The sequence below is a fragment of the Silurus meridionalis genome, chromosome 21 (assembly GCF_014805685.1).
Source record: "Silurus meridionalis isolate SWU-2019-XX chromosome 21, ASM1480568v1, whole genome shotgun sequence".
NCBI lineage: Eukaryota > Metazoa > Chordata > Actinopteri > Siluriformes > Siluridae > Silurus > Silurus meridionalis.
The window spans coordinates 11,288,316-11,307,506 of NC_060904.1; the positions used below are offsets into that span (position 1 = coordinate 11,288,316).

The following is a 19,191-nucleotide window of genomic DNA, read 5'->3' on the forward strand; positions in this document are numbered from 1 at the left end:
ACCCTAAATCAATATCAATCACCCCTCAACCCCTGCCCCCTGGGGTGTTTTTTCTTGGCTTAATTTATAAGATTATAAGGGTTAATTTTTAATAAATTAATTTATTAAGGGTTAGTTTCTGTATTCTAAACATAAACAATAGCTATTTAAATCCAGACAATACATTGAATGAATGCGGCCCAAGGGCATACCAGGGCATACCAGGGAATTGATTACCTTCAGACAGCAGTGTGTGTAGCAGTGGTGCAGTAGGTTGTCTGAGGGCAGGCTGAGGCTGCTGACAGTGCGGATGAGCTCTGGGCCATACATTGGTACAGAATGCTCCAGGTTCACCCTCTCTACCTGCATACGAACCGCAGGCAGTGGCCTCACTGGATGGAACTGTGTAGTTGTCAACTGCACAGCCAAACTCTGTCAGGAAAAAAAACACAAAGCATAAAATATACGAATATATGTAGTTGGTTGTAATGTATGCACAGCTGTGTGCATGCTTTGTGTGTGTGTGTGTGTGTGTGTGTGTGTGTGTGTGTGTGTGTGTGTGTGTGTGTGTGTCTTGAACCTTCTGGCCCATTATAGCAGGAAGTAGTATATGCAACAGGTTGAATTCAGCCATGGTGATAGTAACAGAAGCCTTCAGTAGTGTCACACACGTCAGCCGTGTTGGGATAAATTCTTCCAATTCTTTCTCATTCCCTAGAGGAACCTCATTGTTCTCCTCAACTACATCTAGTCAAGGAATCATAGATATACAGAGAGAACAATGGAAGGATTAAGAAAAAGATCTATCCAATCTAGAGAAAGTTATTTATTAACAGTTAATGCTCTTGCTCAGTCAAGGGCTGTGTAATAGTCACCTGGATTTAGTGTGCAGTACGGTTCATACTCGTGGTCCATGGCACAAGCAACCATCTTCAAGATGCGATGGACCGCACTGCTATGAAGTAGCAGATCTAGTGGGCCAATCGCCAGTCGTTTTATTGACGTTTCCTGAACCGACTGACTAGAGTCCGTCTTTCCCATCAGAGAATAATCCTGTTGTACTATTAATACATGAATACAAAGTCAATGTTAGAAGGGTAATGTTAAATGTTAGCCATGGAACAAGCAATCAACAGCAAAATCATAAAAAAAATAATAACACTCAAAACTGTAATGTGAAGTGTACAAAAAATTAGTAGCCAGCTTTGGAGATTTTTTTTTATTTTAGGCTAATAGCATTAAAGATATTCTATGGCTTAAGCTCCAATTCAGCAACACTGAGACTCTTCATTATATAATGAATTTCAGGGAAAAGATTTGTAACCTGACAACGTGGTGTGCCACCAACAACCTGACCCTCAACGCCATGAACACTAAAAAACTCAATGTGGACTTTCAGAAATCTAACAGCACGAGACACTCCCCAGTCTCCATCAATCAAACTGAGGTAGAAAGGGACTCCAGCTTAAAGTTCTTGGGAGTTTACATCTCTGAGGATTTGTCCTGGCACCAGAACACTTCAGCTCTGGTTAGGAAAGCACAACACCGCCTGTATTTGGGAGCATCCTGACCAACTCCATCACTGTATGGTATGGAAGCTCCACTGTGTGTGAAAGCCCTGCAAAGGGTGGTCAAAACAGCCCAATGCATCAGTGGCACCCAACTACCTGCCTTCACCACAGCAGATGTCTGCGCAAAGCTCACATCAGCATCAAGGACACCTCACATCCCAGTCACAAACTTTTTAACCTCCTTCCATCAAAAAGGCGATACAAGAACATACTCACCAGATCCTACTGAGGTCTACACTACACTGTTAGAATATTATATCAAATTTTACTATTTTATTTATAATCTCAAACATGTCTTTGGTGTATAGTGAAAAGCAAACCGATGTAATTTTTAGGTTGTCAATGTGGCACATAAACTTAAGACTTAAAAATACACAAAGTAACTGGACTGTACAATAAAAAAACTGATCTGTGGAATTGTTCATCCTCCTCACTGCTTTAAAACAATGTCTACTGTTAATATAGTCACACTAACAACTAAACAAACATTACCTGAACTGTTTCAGACGTGTAAAATAATTATGCATTTTTATAATTTTTTCTAATTTTTCAATCCGGGAAGGTTAATAACCATATGTCTTTTCTTGGGGTTTTTTCATGGTATTGGATGACAAATAGATTTTAGCCCAAAGTAAAGGACGTGGCCATAAAGGACATAGGCGTACCATATAATAAATAGGACCAATTATTCAAGAATTATTCATTACAGTTTATTGTCAGACCAATATAACAGCACTCCTCTGTTCCGTATTCTCATTCAGGTCTTAATTCCCTAGTGTCCTCTCTCTCTCTCTCTTTTTTTTTTTTTTTTACTTTTACAGCTGCTCTTTATTACAAGCTGTGGCTATAAGTTCAAATTCCACCTGTTGCTCTATCTATAATGAAGCAAGTAGTTGAGGCCCTGAGACATGAGTTAGGTCTAAAGTGTGAAGTTAAAAAGTTCAAATTACAACTTGAAAATAAAACTGCAGTGAGCAACAGCACTTCCTCTTCCCACTGATCCAAACCAGATTAGTGCTAATATCAAACATATGCCCATTTCTTGGGACTTGGAGAGGCCAGCTAAAGAAAATTGGCCAGGATTTAGTGGATTAGGGGGCTTTTTTGTCTGCTTCTCGCCTTTTGGCATAGGCGTGACTGAGAAATGAAGTCAGCACCAAGCACAGCCACGTTTTAGGTTTCAGTTTTTGTAAAAGTGACAAAAGTCACAGAGTCGGGCGTGGGACAAGCCAAGCATCACCCCACACCACATTCCTACAAAAGTCTTTCATTTCCATTACACTGTAAGTGACAAGTGCCTGTACTTTTATAAATTAGCATTACTGTCACCATGTCACTTTAAAATTCAATAATTATCTCAAGCCATCCAAAAAACATATATATATTTAGCTTTTGAATATATCTTTTAAATATACAAATATAAACATATTATTATTTACTAAGAGATTATTATAAATCAAACAAAATATTATTCAGTCTGTTTACAGAGATATCCAAATAAATTTATAAAATACAAATCTATCTGCCAGCAAATTTTTAAATTAGTAAAAATTTTTAGAAATCAGCTATTTGGTTAACTGTAAACTGACAACAGTTAATACTTCATATAATTATGAATGAACATAAGTAATTAAGAATATATAATTAATTATAAATATAATTTACAGAAGAGTCAGTAGACTCGGAAATTTACTATAATTCAGTATTTCCAATTTATTGTTCATTGGTTAAAATGTGGATGAAATGATTCTTTTTGACTTAATCATCTTGACAGGAGCAAATAAAAAAATAAAAAGTTGAGGGATGAGTCAACACTAGATGAGTATGTGGGACAGTACCTTTTCCACTCTCATTCTCCATTGTGTAGAGATAATCTAGATAGAAGGCGCCAAAACGCTGTAGTCCTGCTTCTTCGGTGTAGGTTTCCTACCATAAAAGCAGTGTTTATTTCAGATTACAGAAAAACACAAAACAGGAAGCCACACTAGGCATGAGAGTAGACATGATCAAAAAGATCCTGTAAGTAGACAATGCCGTAACAGCAAAAATATTTCAAAAACAGATCACTAGCTGCACTAAAAAGCAAAAAGATATTTTATTGTAACATTTTTCAATATGTAGCCAAACATGTAGAGATATCCTGTATGGGGCTAGAGGGTAACGTCCATAGTATTTGCAGATGACGTTATTCTCCTGGCACAACCCAAAGCAGACCTCCTCTGCTCTCTCAATCTAACATTTGGCTGCTGAGCATAAAACAGCTGGAATAAAAATCAGCACCTCCACTTCCAATGGAGGACTCATCAGTGTGAAAGAGATGCATCTTACTAAGAGATCCAATTACACATACTCGTAAAAATGTCTCATATAAAATATTTGATACCATGTGGCACTGTGTGCAGTATCCCTTGTATATGTGGTACTAACAAACAGACGCCCTGACATCAGCAAGATGTACAGCAGCAATCTGTATTTTAAAACAGTAAAAGAAAAGCAAACAGTGAAAATATGAAAAGGAAAAATCTACAGCATCTACACCTGATAAAAACATAAAACTCAGCACAGGATGAAAATTAAAAAAAATGAAAATAAAGTGATACCTTGTGGAGGCTGGTATCAAGTATGAATTCAGCACTGACATCGTTGTTCTCTGGGCTGCGGCTGTCAAAGAGCGAATTGGTCAAATAGGTCGTTCCTTTAAAGCTTAGACTCTCTCCACAGTGGAAAAACACAGCATCCTGCAGTGGGGCACAATCACAAGATGACCATTTATATGCACACACAGAGATAATCAATACGACTGGCAAAAATGATATAACAGCATGTTTTCTACATATTATTTCCCACAGAATGTGTATGTAAAATAAAAAAATGTAGTGTCTGTTTACCTCGTCTTTGCTGCCTGTCTTGCTCTCAAAGTCCCACATGCCCATGAATCCTTTCAGACATAAAGCTTTGCAGCCCACTATCCCAATCTGACAGTCAAAAAACTGCTCTCCCATCATCAATGCCTAAAAGAGAAGAAGGCACAGATTTGCAAAGGTCTTCTAGTTTCAGTGTAGAGAACATAAAATACATAATTTCAGCATTAGTGTAGATTCAAGAATCTTGTGAATTATGATTAAGGGTTTATTTTTTCACCTCCACAGTGATACCTTCCTGTTCCACACACAGAATCTCTTGTGACTTCACTTTCTGAGGGCTATAGTAACTGCTCTCAGAGCTGCTCTCTGTCAGCTACAGAAACAAAGAAAAAGAAAAAAATGCATATCAGTAACAGAAAAACAAATGTTTTAAGCAAACAATTAGCTAAAATATTTTGAGAGTACGATCACCAGGCAAACAAGGACACCTCAAATACACGTGCTCAAACGCAGAGAGCCACAAAACACATGAAAGTGTACTGTATATTGAAGAGGTGTAACGGTACACAAAATTCACGATTTGGTACGTTCCTCGCATTATAAGTCGCTGTTTGGTTTAATTTTGGTACAGTTGAAAGAAGAAATGCAAAACATAAAATTGTTTTTTTTTTTTTTATTAATGCAGTTAATATTATTAACAAAGAAGGATTTCATATGGTACACATGTGCATCTAACCAAAAGCCCTGTAATGAAAATTGCTGGGACAAATATGTGTACCGTTTTAGTATATTGTAAAGCTTTATAGTTATCGTTGACTTTAATCTAGATAATTACATTTCCAAAATAAATCCAACATGGGCATGGCCTGAAAGAAAGGTTTCTTGGTTTTTTTTGTGGGGGTTTCAATTTGGGGCACAATGATACCACAATAACAATTCCATACAAATCCTACAAACATTCATTCTACAGTTTGGTCATGAAATTTCATGCTAACAATAATCTTGGATGGACAGAACGATATACAGATGGACAAATAGTCAACTAAAAATCAAATTCCTCCCTCACACAATTCCCAGTCTGAGTTGTGTATAATTAAATAATGAACACATATACAGTACTGTAGAACACCCAGTACTGTACAACACCCCAGAATTCTATTTCTTTAACTTGTTCTGTGTTGCTTGGTAAAAAAATATGATCAGTATACAGGAAAACCAAAAACAAGAAGAATCAGTATAATAAATAGGCTTACAAAATAAAAAGCATACAGCACAAATTATTAACCGCTAGTGCAGCCTCTTTATTGTAATATTTTGACAGGATGTGTCCCATAATAAACCCCAGATGAATTTGTTAGCCCTGAAATAAAGCGAAAAGCTTTATGCTTGATTCATACCTTAAATGTAACAGAGGCTTTGGTACAGTAGAACCCGATAGAGACTATGGGGTCCCTCATAGAAGACTGTAGTGGGCTGGGATTCCCATTGATCTCCATCTCACCATAACCCTCCTCATCCTCTGTGTTGATGATGGCTGGGACAAAGGACCAGGCCCACGATACCCAGCCCTGATCATCGTTGTCATTGTGCATGTATTGATCTGGGGTTGAAAATTGCCCCGATGTATTCGGATCCGTTCCCTCACTCGCCACCCCTGCTGAAGGAGAGAGAGAACAAAACTGAGACGTGGTGAGACGGGTGAAAAAGAGGGGAGCAAGAATAACATCATACTGGAATGTTTAATCTTATTGAAGCTGTCCTTTTATAGAAAAATACTTTTAGGTTACAACTGAGGAATCCCAAGGAAAATTATGATAATTCAATTAAACATCTCTCTCTAGAGCTCCAGCAGTCAGTACTTTTTCCTTTCTTTACACTTTTCTTAAATATATCAGCCCTACATCCTCGATGGCTTTGACCATCAGGTATTAAGTGAATGTAATGGATGTACACTTTAGCAGAAATTGACACAAAGGGTGTAAAATATGAGACGTGCGGTCATGCTTTAATGACCTGCATATGTAAAAAGCAGGAGGTGTATAAGCAGTCGGCAGGTAATGCATATTCTCATATCACAAAGTGCTCAATCAGTCCAGCAAGTCTCGCTTCACATTTAAAACAATCAAGCATATGATATAAATGTGGCTTAAAATAGAGCATTAGCATGCTGTGAATACTGTAATCTTCCTAAACACACGGTGTGAACAGTAAAGTGGTTCGAGGATAGTCTAGGTAAATCCAATAACCTGGAATGTTGATCACAACTTCAGCTGTAGAGCTACTCTCTTCTTTCTCTCCATCTCGCTGAACACTTATCTCCCCATAATACAGAGCCACTGCAAGCTCCAGCAGCCGCACAAACATGGGGAGCTGTTGGTCTGTCAGAGACAACTTCAGGCTCTCAACCATTGTGTGCATCTAAAAAACATACACATGGACAAAGAAAAAAAAATTTGTTTCGCCCACTACACGCCTACATGCACACATACACATAATAGACTCAAAAGTGCTTTTTTCCCCCTAATAGATGAAAAAAGTTGAGAAATGAAAACAAGGAGCTGTTACATCTTTAAAAAAAGAAACATCCCAAATCTGACTAATGAATATCCATGCTTAATTATAACACTGCTCACAGCTAATGGTGTTACTTAATTAAATAATAAATGCTGATTGTTCTAATAAGGACACAGAAAAAAGAGGAAGAAAAAATTGACAGGGAAATCCAAGAGAGATGCATCTTACTTTGATGATTGCTGGGATTTTGCAATTGATGTTGTGATAAGTGAAATGGAGCCGGGTTAGGAAGGAGCACTTGTAAAGCAACGGATCCTGATAAAACTCGATTTTCCCACTGGCATTCCGCTTATCTAGACACACTGTGCAGTCTGCAAAATTGATCACCTTCCTCAAAACAAGTTTAGGAGCTGCAGAAAGAAGAGCAGGTTAAAGGATCAAGAAGTTTAAAGAAAGAGCAACACAAAAAGAACTGCAGCAAGACTGCAAGACTGCAAGTAGGAGCTAACATATCAGCCATGTGGGAAGACGAGAGATGGTCAAAGATGCTTTGCTGGTTTAGATGAAAAACTGTTCAATCTATAATACAATGATAACTCAAAAACAACTGATAACTCAAAAACTCATTTTCATTTTGTTGATCCTAATTTAACAAAAAATACCACTGGTATTATGCTGAAAACAGCAGTACAAAAATGATGACTGTCTCGGCTTTTCATGTATAAAAAAAACCCAAAATGGAACCTGTTTGTGATAAGTAACAGCAAGATGATGGACTTAGTTAACAGCATGCACAGAAGGGGTGTAACACTCATCAAAGTTAAACTCACTTTCATGGAATTACACTAGGTAGCATCTGAAAACTTACGGGTGATGTCCATAAAGGCCCGCTCCCACTGCTCATCTACTGTGTAGCACTCTGCTGACGTGATGTTGACCGACAGCACTATGTCATCCTCCACATACTTCAGGATCAGGTTATTGATCACAACGTTTAAGTTATTTACTACACGGCGGATCAGACTCTGTACATAGCCTGCAGAGAAAGAGAGGTAGGGAGGGAGACATCAAATTATCATTTATATACATGTCAGAGATCTCTAAGGATGGATGAAAATATAAAACCTTTAATCGAATATACAGTATTTACAAAAAGAGAAAAAACAAACTAACAAATGAACAAACAAAAGAATAAGCGAATACTCTTAAACTCTAAAATGATGATTAATTTGTCCTCAGTGGATTAAACTTCCCTATATTCCCACACAATTCGTGTAACCTATGAGTCATGTTTAAAAAAAAAAACACTGACACTGCTCGGAGCTTGGCCTAACAGATAATTTTGGTAACACGGTATACTACAGTATAAAGACTGCAGAGTCTCCTTGAACCAGGAGAGAAGCACTCAGACCGCCTCTCCCAACACCCTCCCTATCAGACTATATCCCCATCTCTGTGCACTCTGTTCATCTGCTTTCTTCCAGTGTCACCAGACCTCAGTTCATTTATTTTTGGTGTATCCTGTTCTCTGTATATATTATATATACCGTATTTTCCAGACTATAAGCCGCTACTTTTTTCACACGCTTTGAACCCCGCGGCTTAAACAACAAAGCGGCTAATATATGAATTTTTCCTGGGTGTTTTCCGGTTTCACAAGCTTCAAGCCAAAAAACTGAGCCCCATAACATTAGACCAATTAAATTTCAGAATGGGTTAAAGTGAACCAATGAAACTCTTTATATTAAATCAGATGCGCTCCCACTGAATCGGGCCGCACCACATCATAAATATGGATCAGGTTCCTCTGACGTTTGACCTGCCTCTCACTCGGACTGTCTACAGGAAATGTGAATCATTCGTCACGCTGAAAACAACCGGGCATGAAAAAACGCACTTCACCTGTGTTCTGTGCTGCACGGCATCGGGAGAAAAGCTTCACCGATGGTGATTTTTAAACGCACGGCGATGCCAAAAGATAAACTCTCGAGAGATAGTCGTAAAAGGAAGGAGGAAGACAGTGAACAATGACTTTCTTGGTAGGCTACTGTTTAGATACAAGCCGTGTAACAGACACTGTCTTTCATTAAAGCCTGTGTAAAGTTTATTAGTTGCAATGTAGGAGTGGCTTATAGACAGGTGCAGCTTATTTATGTTCAAAATAAAAATCTTTGTAAAATTCAGTGAGTGCGGCTTATATTTGGGTGCGCTTAATAGTCCGGAAATTACGGTACTCTGTATATATATATATTGTCATTTTGGGCTAACTGATTAGATTGTGGTCTTCATTAGTTAGGGTTTTATTGATGTTAAGCACTGAGGGTCAGCCTCTCAGGACAGAATAGTGTATTGGTGTCACTGCAGTTGGAGTCCTCTACGCTGGAGTACCCACATCTGGGTAAGGCCCATGGGTTCTATACGATCTTATTAGGGCTGCTTAACTTGGTCATAAAGGAAAGAGCTTTTATCTTTATTTTAGACACAATGCTCATTCCAGCATCAATCCTGCATATCGCTTTACTTTCTATTGAATTCATTTCAGTTTCGGGTTCTTAAATTAAACTCTCTGCCATCCCTGATGGGCGTGATGTGTATTTCTGACAGAATACTCAACTTGTGCTTTTCCCATCTCCCATCTCCCACCATTAAAATCTACTGTTAAAAATCCCCTTTCCTTTGTTTCCACCCAAACCAGAAATGTCCTGAATAGTCAACAAAATCCCTTGTAGCAAATGAGATTTTATAAAACACTTTTAGTATCATTTAAACATTGTTACACATTTAATAACAGGATGAATATCTGATAAAACTGTGAAAAACACGACCTCTTTAAAAACCCTACTTTTTAAATATTTGTTTCTGTAATGTAAGACCCGCCCAGTCGCCCAGTCGCCCAGTCTTACTGCAGAAATCCTAATATTACTACCTTTAACCACACACTGATTGATGAGTTAATGTGGGGAGGGAGAAATGTGAGAGTGCAGTTCCTCCCTAGTCCTCTCTACAAAGAGACTGGTAGTGCAGTTCCAGTTCCATCCCATTACCACAGAAGATTTACTGCTGAGCTGATGCAGTGCATTCTTCAGTTGGTAAAAGAGCAGTACCCTCTCATTATCATTATTGGGGGAATAAAATGTACACAAGTGAACTCTGAACTCCTTATTTCTGGCATTTGAATCCTGCTATACTTGAGCTCTGTTCTCAAGGAAACAGGAAAACCCAGTGCGATAACTTCAAAGTTGTTTTCTTCTGGCATAATCAAGCATTACACAACACATAGACATGTGTGCATCTGAGATGAAGTGTAAACTCTTAAATCATAGGCTCATGGGACAAAGTGAGGGAATGTGTGTTTGCAGTGTCAGGTGGGATGTCATCTCATTTAAGCCCATGCAAGCAAATCCTCCCTAAACACACAATAAACTCATTCGCTTAACTGCTCTACTGAACAAGCTCTTCTATGGCTCTTCATGGGGCTAAATGAACACTTTTGAGTTTGACACGGTCCTTCAGATGGTGTTACTTAAATTAAATATTTGTCTGTATGTTGACACTGGTTAGTAATAAGTTAAGAGAATAATAGGTCTCCGTCAGCCAGGAGAATGTGTTTTTGCCAATGATTATACTTTTTTGATTGTTAATGAAATGGATTTCCTGGCTAAATATCAGATTAAAAAGCACAAAATCCAGATCAAGGGTGTGTGGTTTTGTGCTAGACATTATGTTAAAAGAATTAATAAATCAAGGCTTCACACAAATACATTTTTATAACATTTTCTGTGAAAGGCTATACAAATATAACTTGCAATAAATGAATTGCATTAAATGATAGAATAATAATCTAATATAATCTAATATAAATATAGTTTCTGAACAAATAATGTGCTGTTGAATAAAAAATAAAAATATGTTTTTTTAAGTTAGAACAAAAGTTATTTGATGTAAATCCTAATCAACTCTACAGAGAAGTAAGTAAACAAAACGCACTGAGAGAAAAAAGACACACAAGATGGTTGTTTGTGTCTGATAAGAGCCAACACTTTGGCCCTGAAGACATCACTCACCAGGGGGTAAGTCAGGGTCAGGGGAACTCTGCTGGACCCGTCGAGGTTTAGGCACATTCTTCTCGGAGGCACTCCAACTGGATGTGCTGCTCTCATTTTCATCCTACAAACACAAAACATAAATTTTTCCTGTAAAAGTACCATATGAGGAACAGAGGAAAGTAAAGGGGATGAGAGTGTTAGATGAGAGAACAGAAACAGGCACATGTTAAGTAGCCCCTCCTAGGTTTATAGCCCCTGCTAGGTTGTATAAATAAACTTTAAATCTCAGGTCAAAAAGCTAAAGTGTGTGTGTGTGTGTGTGTGTGTGTGTGTGTGTGTGTGTGTGTGTGTATGTAAATTATGTTGGAATGTGCGTACACCACAGGAAGAATGAAAAGGAGAGCTGAGGCTGATGAGCTATAAAATAAAGCTCATAAATAAATAGCAATAAAGGCCACTCAAGTAGTTTAGTGCTAGAGTTTAGAAGATAACAGATATGGTATCTGTTGGGAAAAAAGAAGTGTAACGTCTGCCCGGCAGAAGCAGGACCACAAGTAACATGGGGACAGTTTCAGCTGCCACAAGCCCTTAATTTGTAAGAACCTCTTCTTTTGTTTAAATGTTATGTAAATATGTCTTATAGGTCACTGTTACGGCTCCACTGCCAAAACTTCAGAGTGGAACAACAGCTGTATGTGCCTAGAGCCCAGGTCTATGCATACATTTTTAAAACACAGGAAGTCCTTGGCACATCATTTATTGTGGTTCACAACTTTGACGTTTCTTTTAAAATCCCATCAATAGAGAACTTATTCTTTGCTGTCATGAAAGAAATTTCCCCACTGTGGGACGAATAAAGGTATATCTTATCTTATGTTATGAATGTACCTAAATCCATATTTTACATATTCAGGGTCATAGTGGGGTTTCGCTATATGTATTCCTGGAAAGAAAATACTTTGTTAAAGTAAAAGTTTACTTTGTTACCATAATAATCACCTTAAAACCACATCAGTGTTTTTAATTGTGCAATAATAACAATAACAAAGTTTTGTGCAATAACTGCGCATTAACACTAATTTAAACCATGTAATATTACTTATGTGCAATATGTTTGAAAGTGTAACTACTTTGTTGGTGGTCTCTTTTTCTTTTTCTTCTGTATTTATACTCTGTAATGTATATACTTGTATTATGTCTATACTTTTTTATTTATTTGCACATTTCCTTCCTTTGCTGCTGTAACAATGAAATTTCCCCACTGTGGGATGAATAAAGATATATCTTATCTCACTTTTCAATCAGGGTAATCATGTCAATGGCTTTCAGAATAAAAACATCAGAAAAATATTTCAATCACTTTTTGTCTTTTCTTTGACTACACATACAGAAACCCACTCAAAACAATTCTGTGTTTCCGTCACTTATGGGTCGTGACTGACATGTTGAGAAACACAGCTTTAAATCATGCATATAAAGGTCTGTAGGTCAGGAGTTTCACGTCATGTTCCATTTAAACATAAGAAATGGGAAAGTGTGATCTCAGTGGCATGGGTGTTTTTAGATGGCTTATTAGTACAGTGGAACCCACTTATCTCAACCTCAGTTAACTCGACAACCCTATTAAGTCGACGTTTTTGAAGTGGAACCGCCAAATTCTCGCTTTGTCTAAGCATTTTTTTATCGGTTATGTCGACTTTTTTATGTCGCCGAACCCTAATATCTCGAGCACAAAGGGGGAAAATTTGCCATTTAACATGCCTTCATTAAACAAATCGTAAAAAACCCCTCCAAAAACACATGCATGCACATTCTCATTTATTAACGCACATCATGTGCATAAAGAAATTTCAAGCACGTTAATATATTGCCGCCATATTGGTTTTCGTTTATCTCTATCATCGGTTATCTCGACGCTTTTTGGCGACCCCCTAGGACATCGACATAACCGGGTTCCACTGTATTTCAGAAACAAAAATTCACAATAAAACACAGAAAACCTATCAAATGTTTAAACTGAGGACAGTCTATACACTCTATATCATTACAGTAAATAATATCTGCAGAAAATAATATCAAGGAAGAAATTCAACAATCTGGAGAAATCCCATGAGAAAAGGACAAATATCAATCTTAGATGCACGTGATATTTGGTCTTGAGGTGGCACTTCATTCCAAACAGGCACAAGCTCTATGTGAATCACTGCATGGGTTTGGAAACACCTTCGGAAATCATTTCACTATGGAATCCACAAATGCAGGTTAAAGCTCTACCATATGTGAACAAAAGCTCATTTAATATAGATTGAAGTAAAACTGCTCTGGGTTACAAACATCTTTTTTTTTAAGACATCATCACTTTTTACTTTTTTGGAATTGGGGAGCTCTTTAAACGTTACAAAGAATATTATGTTTGTTTACTTTGCCAAAATACACTATGAATAAAAATAATAATAATTGCTTCACTTGCAAAGAATATTGTTTCATTTATTTGTGTGCTTTAGCATAAATTACCTTACCCACCTGAGAACCATCTTTCAGCTTCAGGATGCACTCCATGGTGTTGATTGTAACAACCACTGGTTCCGAGCTCAGTTTGGTCCATGGTACGTGGATTCGCAATTCATGGATATGACCGCTTAGAAAGGTGAACGGAAGCTTCAGTTCCTGTACCACAAACACACCAATGCAGACAAGAAACAGACTATAAGTCGCAAGTTAATCCCATTCAAGAGCCTGAGCACTGCATTAAAACAGGAAATTTGTTATTAAAACGTAAATGGTAAATACTGATTGGTTAGAGAATAAGATTTCAGAAGGACCAACCCCAATGCCAACCAACTTAAGCCCCTGCGTTTATATAAAAATGTTTAGAGCATATAAAATAACACCATACAATTCACATGATTTTTTTTTTCTTTTTTTTTTTTGATGGGTCAGGATTTCTGCAGTCCAGTGGAAACACAAAACAGGAATCTGGCCAGAACACAGCTAAAGAGTTCTAGAAACATCTTAATTCTTTTCAATCGTGGTCATTATCAATTTTGTGCATTTTTATTAAAGGCAAACTAAAAGAAATTACATTTCTACAAAATGTATTCTAAATGTACATCATCATTCACTAAGATCTTTCATAGTCATTCATAGAATATACATACCACAATACTAAAATAATAAAACTTTGAATAAATATAAAGAAAACTTGGTCAAAAGATGATGTATGTGAACCACGATATCAAACCTAAACCAAACCTGTCAGTGACATCACAACAACAAACATATGGCAAGAGTAAATGTATATTACTATCCACTGTTCAAATAAGAGCAAAGAAATAGCGGATTTTACAATATCACTGTATAAGGGGTGGGATATATTAGGTAGCAAGTCAGTTCACAAAGTTGATATGATGCAAGCAGGAAAAAAGCTTCCAAAAATGCAAGTGTTAAACTGAGCAACTATTATAAGGGCTACCTTGTAATGACTAGACAACTGGGTCAGAGAATCTTCTAAACAATAGTCTTGTTGGGCATTGTACCTCCAAATAAGTGGTCCAAGGAGGGACAACTAGAAAGCTGGACTAGTGTCATTGCTGCCCTGTGCTTCCTGATGCAAATGGGAAGCAAAGACTGTGCCTTTCTGGGCCAAACCCACAGAAAACCTTTAGAATGCAATGCTAAAATTGCTATCGCTGACAATGTTAGCAAAGTGTCAGAACATTGGATAGCTGCAGACTAGTGAAAATGTCTAGTGAAAATTGACCCCTGTCTACTGAGAGCCTTGAAGCATCAGGAATCAAGGTTTTTTTTATTTATTTATTTATTTATTTATTTATTTAGATAGATAGATAGATAGATAGATAGATAGATAGATAGATGAATAGATAGATAGATAGATAGATAGATAGATGAATAGATAGATAGATAGATAGATAGATAGATAGATAGATAGATAGATAGATAGATAGATAGATAGATAGATAGATGAATAGATAGATAGATAGATAGATAGATAGATAGATAGATAGATAGATAGATAGATAGATAGATAGATAGATAGATAGATAGATAGATAGATAGATAGATAGATAGATAGATAGATAGATAGATAGATAGATAGATAGATAGATAGTCATATGTGGTCTGGTAAGTGTACATCACCTACCTGCATAAGAAATGGCAATACAATGCACTATGGGTAAAAGGCAAAACAGCAGAAGCAGTGTGATGCTCAGGGCAATGTTCTGCTGGAAACACTTAGAGGTCCTGGTATACATGGGGATACTACTTTGACACATACCACCTACCTAAATTCCATTGCAGACCAAGTACGCCTATTCAAAGCAAATATATTCCCTGATAGCAGTGGCCACTTTTAGCAGGTTAAATATATTATCAAGCCTTAAAAATAGTTCAGGCATGGTTCACAGAGTCTGTGAGATGTGTTGGCAAACAAATCCATCCTTGGAGTCAATCCAATAATAAAAGAGTTTTAATCAATTTTACTATTTTATGGACAATAGCTGCATTTTCATTGATACAGACTGATGTAGGGGTCACAATGAAATAATAAAAGCTTACATTTTCCCTACAATGTCAAAAAAAAAAAAAATATTTTACCTGCTCCAGAACATCCAGTTTGAGATCCAACTTGCTGAGCACCACATCACCCCCCCAAAGTGAGAGCTGCAGATCAGAAGGCTTCAGGTTCTTAATGTAGCGGTTCACATAGCTCATCAAGAGTGGAGTGACATATGACTCCAGCATCTTGACAATCTCTGAGCCCTGAACAGAGAAATCATGGTAGAGAAAAAGTTGGACATGGCTGAGACATGAACTAACTTATTTCCTGTAGAAGGCAACTGGATACGGTGGTTTACTGTTTAGTAACACTCTAATTTGTATTCCAACTCAGCAATATTTACAGACTTCGTTACATTAGTTATATTAGATCATTCAAACGTCTTTTTATTAGCAGGAAATATTTTGCGTTGATCAAGAGTTCTGCAGAAAAAAAGTACAGACACTGAGCATGTTGCAAAAAAACACATATCATCAGCTGCTGTTCATATCTGAACAGGTCTTTGATTAATATGCCTAAGAGGCATTAAATCATGCCTGCATATCTCTACAACATGAATAAAACACTTAAGGCAGCAGAATGCATTTAGCTGTCCATCTGTATTTACACGTCTGTCTATTCAAGAGTATAAGCGAGGTTTAATTTAATAAAGTTTTACTTGTATAGTGCTTTTCACAATGGACATTATCACAAAGCAGCTTTACAGAGGTAAATAAATATACTTTTTTTTTTATTTACAGATTGCCAAATTTATCCATTATAATGGTATCCCTAATAAGCAAGCCAGTAGAGAGAGCAGCAAGGAAAAACACCCTGAGATGATGTGAGGGAGAAACCTTAAGGAAAAAAAAACAGACTGAAAAAAGAATCTATCCTCATCTGTGTGACACCGAATGTCCCTTTAATTATAATTTCATCATTGCTGGTTATTAACTGTTCACTGGCTTGAATGCAAAAACTGCTCATGGTCCTAGAACATTGTGGCAGACACAAATCCATCTTCATGATCTTCACGGCAGCACCTGAAGCAATCAATTGGAATCAATCAGGCAGGTCTGGAAAGAAGTAAGGGACAGGATCACTGCTACCCCAGGAGCATGTTTAATCTGGGAGTGGGGAAAGGGGGTGGGCCAGCATTTGTAGACCATCCCTTTTTTGGGTTCTACTTTGTGGAAAGGCATATTATCATGATGAAGCGGGTTAGCTCTAGTAAAGAAACACATTTAATCAATTTTATATACATAAAATTATATTTTGCACAAAATTATATTAATTATATTTACAATACATATATAAACAAGCAGTTGTCGCACTGACTGCACGTACACGTCCCCTTCTGTTTGCAGAAAGGGTTTAGACTTAATATGTTTCAGCAAGAGAGACACAGACAGACAGACAGACATACAGAGAGAGAGAGAGAGAGAGAGAGAGAGAGAGAGAGAGAAAGGCTAAGAAAGAGAAACAGAGAGAGTGAGAAACAGAGAAAGAGAGAGAAAGAGAAATAGAGAGACAGAGCGAGAGACATGAAGACAGAGAGGGACAAAAACAAAGACAGTTTATTCTACATGTTCTTATAGTCTAATCCATTAACTCTTTATTGGTGATTAAAGATCACACATCTGTATCCAGACATACATCCTGGATATGTCATTATTTATTATTATATATTATTGTGTATATCCCAAGTCCGATGAGAGAAACCAGGTATGACAGAAGACCAGAACAGGAAGTGTATATGTCGTGCTGTAAGTCTGTAAGTCTGTACTCGCTCTCAACAGTCCCTTCAATTTAATATCGTAAGTCGAATATAAATCTTTCTACTTCATACGCAACCAGGGCAACTCTCAGCAAGCAAGTTTACAAATAAACGTCCAAACTAACAGGTTCATGAAACAAACGGGATTCTAGAGTAGGATCGACACACACGTCCATGTGATCAGTAATTTAGGAGTATTTATGCTCAGGATGACTCGAACTCTGAAACCAGAACTCAGTCCCCCAGGTTGCATGTACGCTTGTCTTGGTACACAGCTAACAACCAACAACACACACTGAAGCACACAATAACAGAACGAGTCCCTGCATCCGATCTGATCTAATATAATAAGTACAGAAATACAGCGTTACCTTTCCTGGATGAAATCAGTGTGATGGTTCAACTTTTATTCATTGTCTTTGCCCAATTTTACACTCCAAATATTAGCCACTTCCGTATACTCAATCATAACTTCCGCCCAAAAATGACATCACTTCCTTACCCAACAGGATCGCATGACCTACATCTGAAACAGTTACTCGTTTTATTTGCATGGAGTAAATATACAGAACAAACATTCACATATAATAGTGCAGGGAAAAGATATCATACCAGTTTTAAAGAGCACATGATTACATTATGGGAAAGAGAAGAAAATATGTTCTAAGTCTATTGATACATAAATGTTTTGCCGAACTTTCATGAAGAGGGCGCTAATACCAAAGATCAAATTCATAAATATGAGAAGAATAAAAACACCATCACAACTCATCCAGACCATCATCATCCAGACTATATTTATTCTACTGCACAGTAGTTGTGATACTAACTGCATGTACACATCCCTATAGATTTTATATTTAAAATTTTTATCTCATTAAGGAAATGAACAGGCTTCTTTTGATGAGGGAATGCCTTTATAGCTGCTTTTGTGCAATCGAAAAATCAAGTATTGTTGGTAATCAACATTCAATTTAATTTAAAAGGACAAGAAGCTTGACATGTTTAAAAATATAAAAATTGTCATTAACTGCTGATATATAAGAAATAGTCACTTAAATTTGCATTGCACAATAATAATTTATTGTAAATTAATCCACTAATCACAAATTTTTACTGTAAATTGCTCTATTATTAACAGTTTATTAGTTTTTGATAGTTGGGATCTTAAACATTGTTCTATTATAAATAAGGGACACATTATTGACTAAAAATAGAGAGTTGCTTATGGACAGTGCAATTAAGGATTTAAGGAAAAAAAAGAAGAGAGAAATTATACGAATTGGGAGTTTCTGATGTCTGAGTGATCAGTGGGTTTATTATGGGAATATTCCCTTGCTCTATTAAATGTAGTAGGAACATGACCAGATGATACGGGGTCATTAATGATAATAGTTATGAAGGGAGGAAGGGTCTGGAGAATCGTGGAGGGTATTAAATCCAATGAACAAGTGGTGGGACTGCAGGAAAAATGACTAAGGATCTCTTCTTTTGCTAGAAAAATGTTTCAGTGATGAAACATTTATAAGTGCTGTGTAATTTGCTGTTTACTGTGTTCAAAGGAAATGCATCAGGAATCTGTTTAAAGGAATTTGTTCATTATTGGCTTGAAATATTAAACCAGGGGTCACCAAACTTTTTGAAACTGAGAGCTACTTCTTGGGTACTGATTAATGTGAAGGGCTACCAGTTTGATACACACTTCTGAAATAACAAATTTGCTCAATTGATCTTTAATTATATGTTATTATTAATAATTAATGATATTCATCTATGTGAAGGCACTGATCATGTTGATGATTTCTCACAATAATGATCAACAATGATTTAACAAGGTAGGAAACAGCTATTGTTAGAAAAAGGCCCACGGGCGACTTATGTG

The 19,191-nt window shown here is 36.9% G+C and overlaps 1 protein-coding gene across 1 annotated transcript in view; it reads right to left on the minus strand.

Annotated features, from left to right (window-relative positions):
- Positions 1 to 17,795, minus strand: part of LOC124375501 (vacuolar protein sorting-associated protein 13B-like) — a 95,866-nt gene extending 78,071 nt beyond the window's left edge. Inside the window, 15 exon segments of the mRNA XM_046833914.1 lie at positions 217 to 411; positions 560 to 726; positions 855 to 1,040; positions 3,389 to 3,476; positions 4,151 to 4,288; positions 4,439 to 4,561; positions 4,692 to 4,787; positions 5,812 to 6,071; positions 6,661 to 6,832; positions 7,157 to 7,338; positions 7,797 to 7,964; positions 10,993 to 11,095; positions 13,498 to 13,641; positions 15,592 to 15,756; positions 17,681 to 17,795. Of these exon segments, the coding sequence (XP_046689870.1) occupies positions 217 to 411; positions 560 to 726; positions 855 to 1,040; positions 3,389 to 3,476; positions 4,151 to 4,288; positions 4,439 to 4,561; positions 4,692 to 4,787; positions 5,812 to 6,071; positions 6,661 to 6,832; positions 7,157 to 7,338; positions 7,797 to 7,964; positions 10,993 to 11,095; positions 13,498 to 13,641; positions 15,592 to 15,738 (2,169 nt within the window). The 5' untranslated portion in view covers positions 15,739 to 15,756; positions 17,681 to 17,795.
- Between the last annotated feature and the right edge of the window lie 1,396 nt (positions 17,796 to 19,191).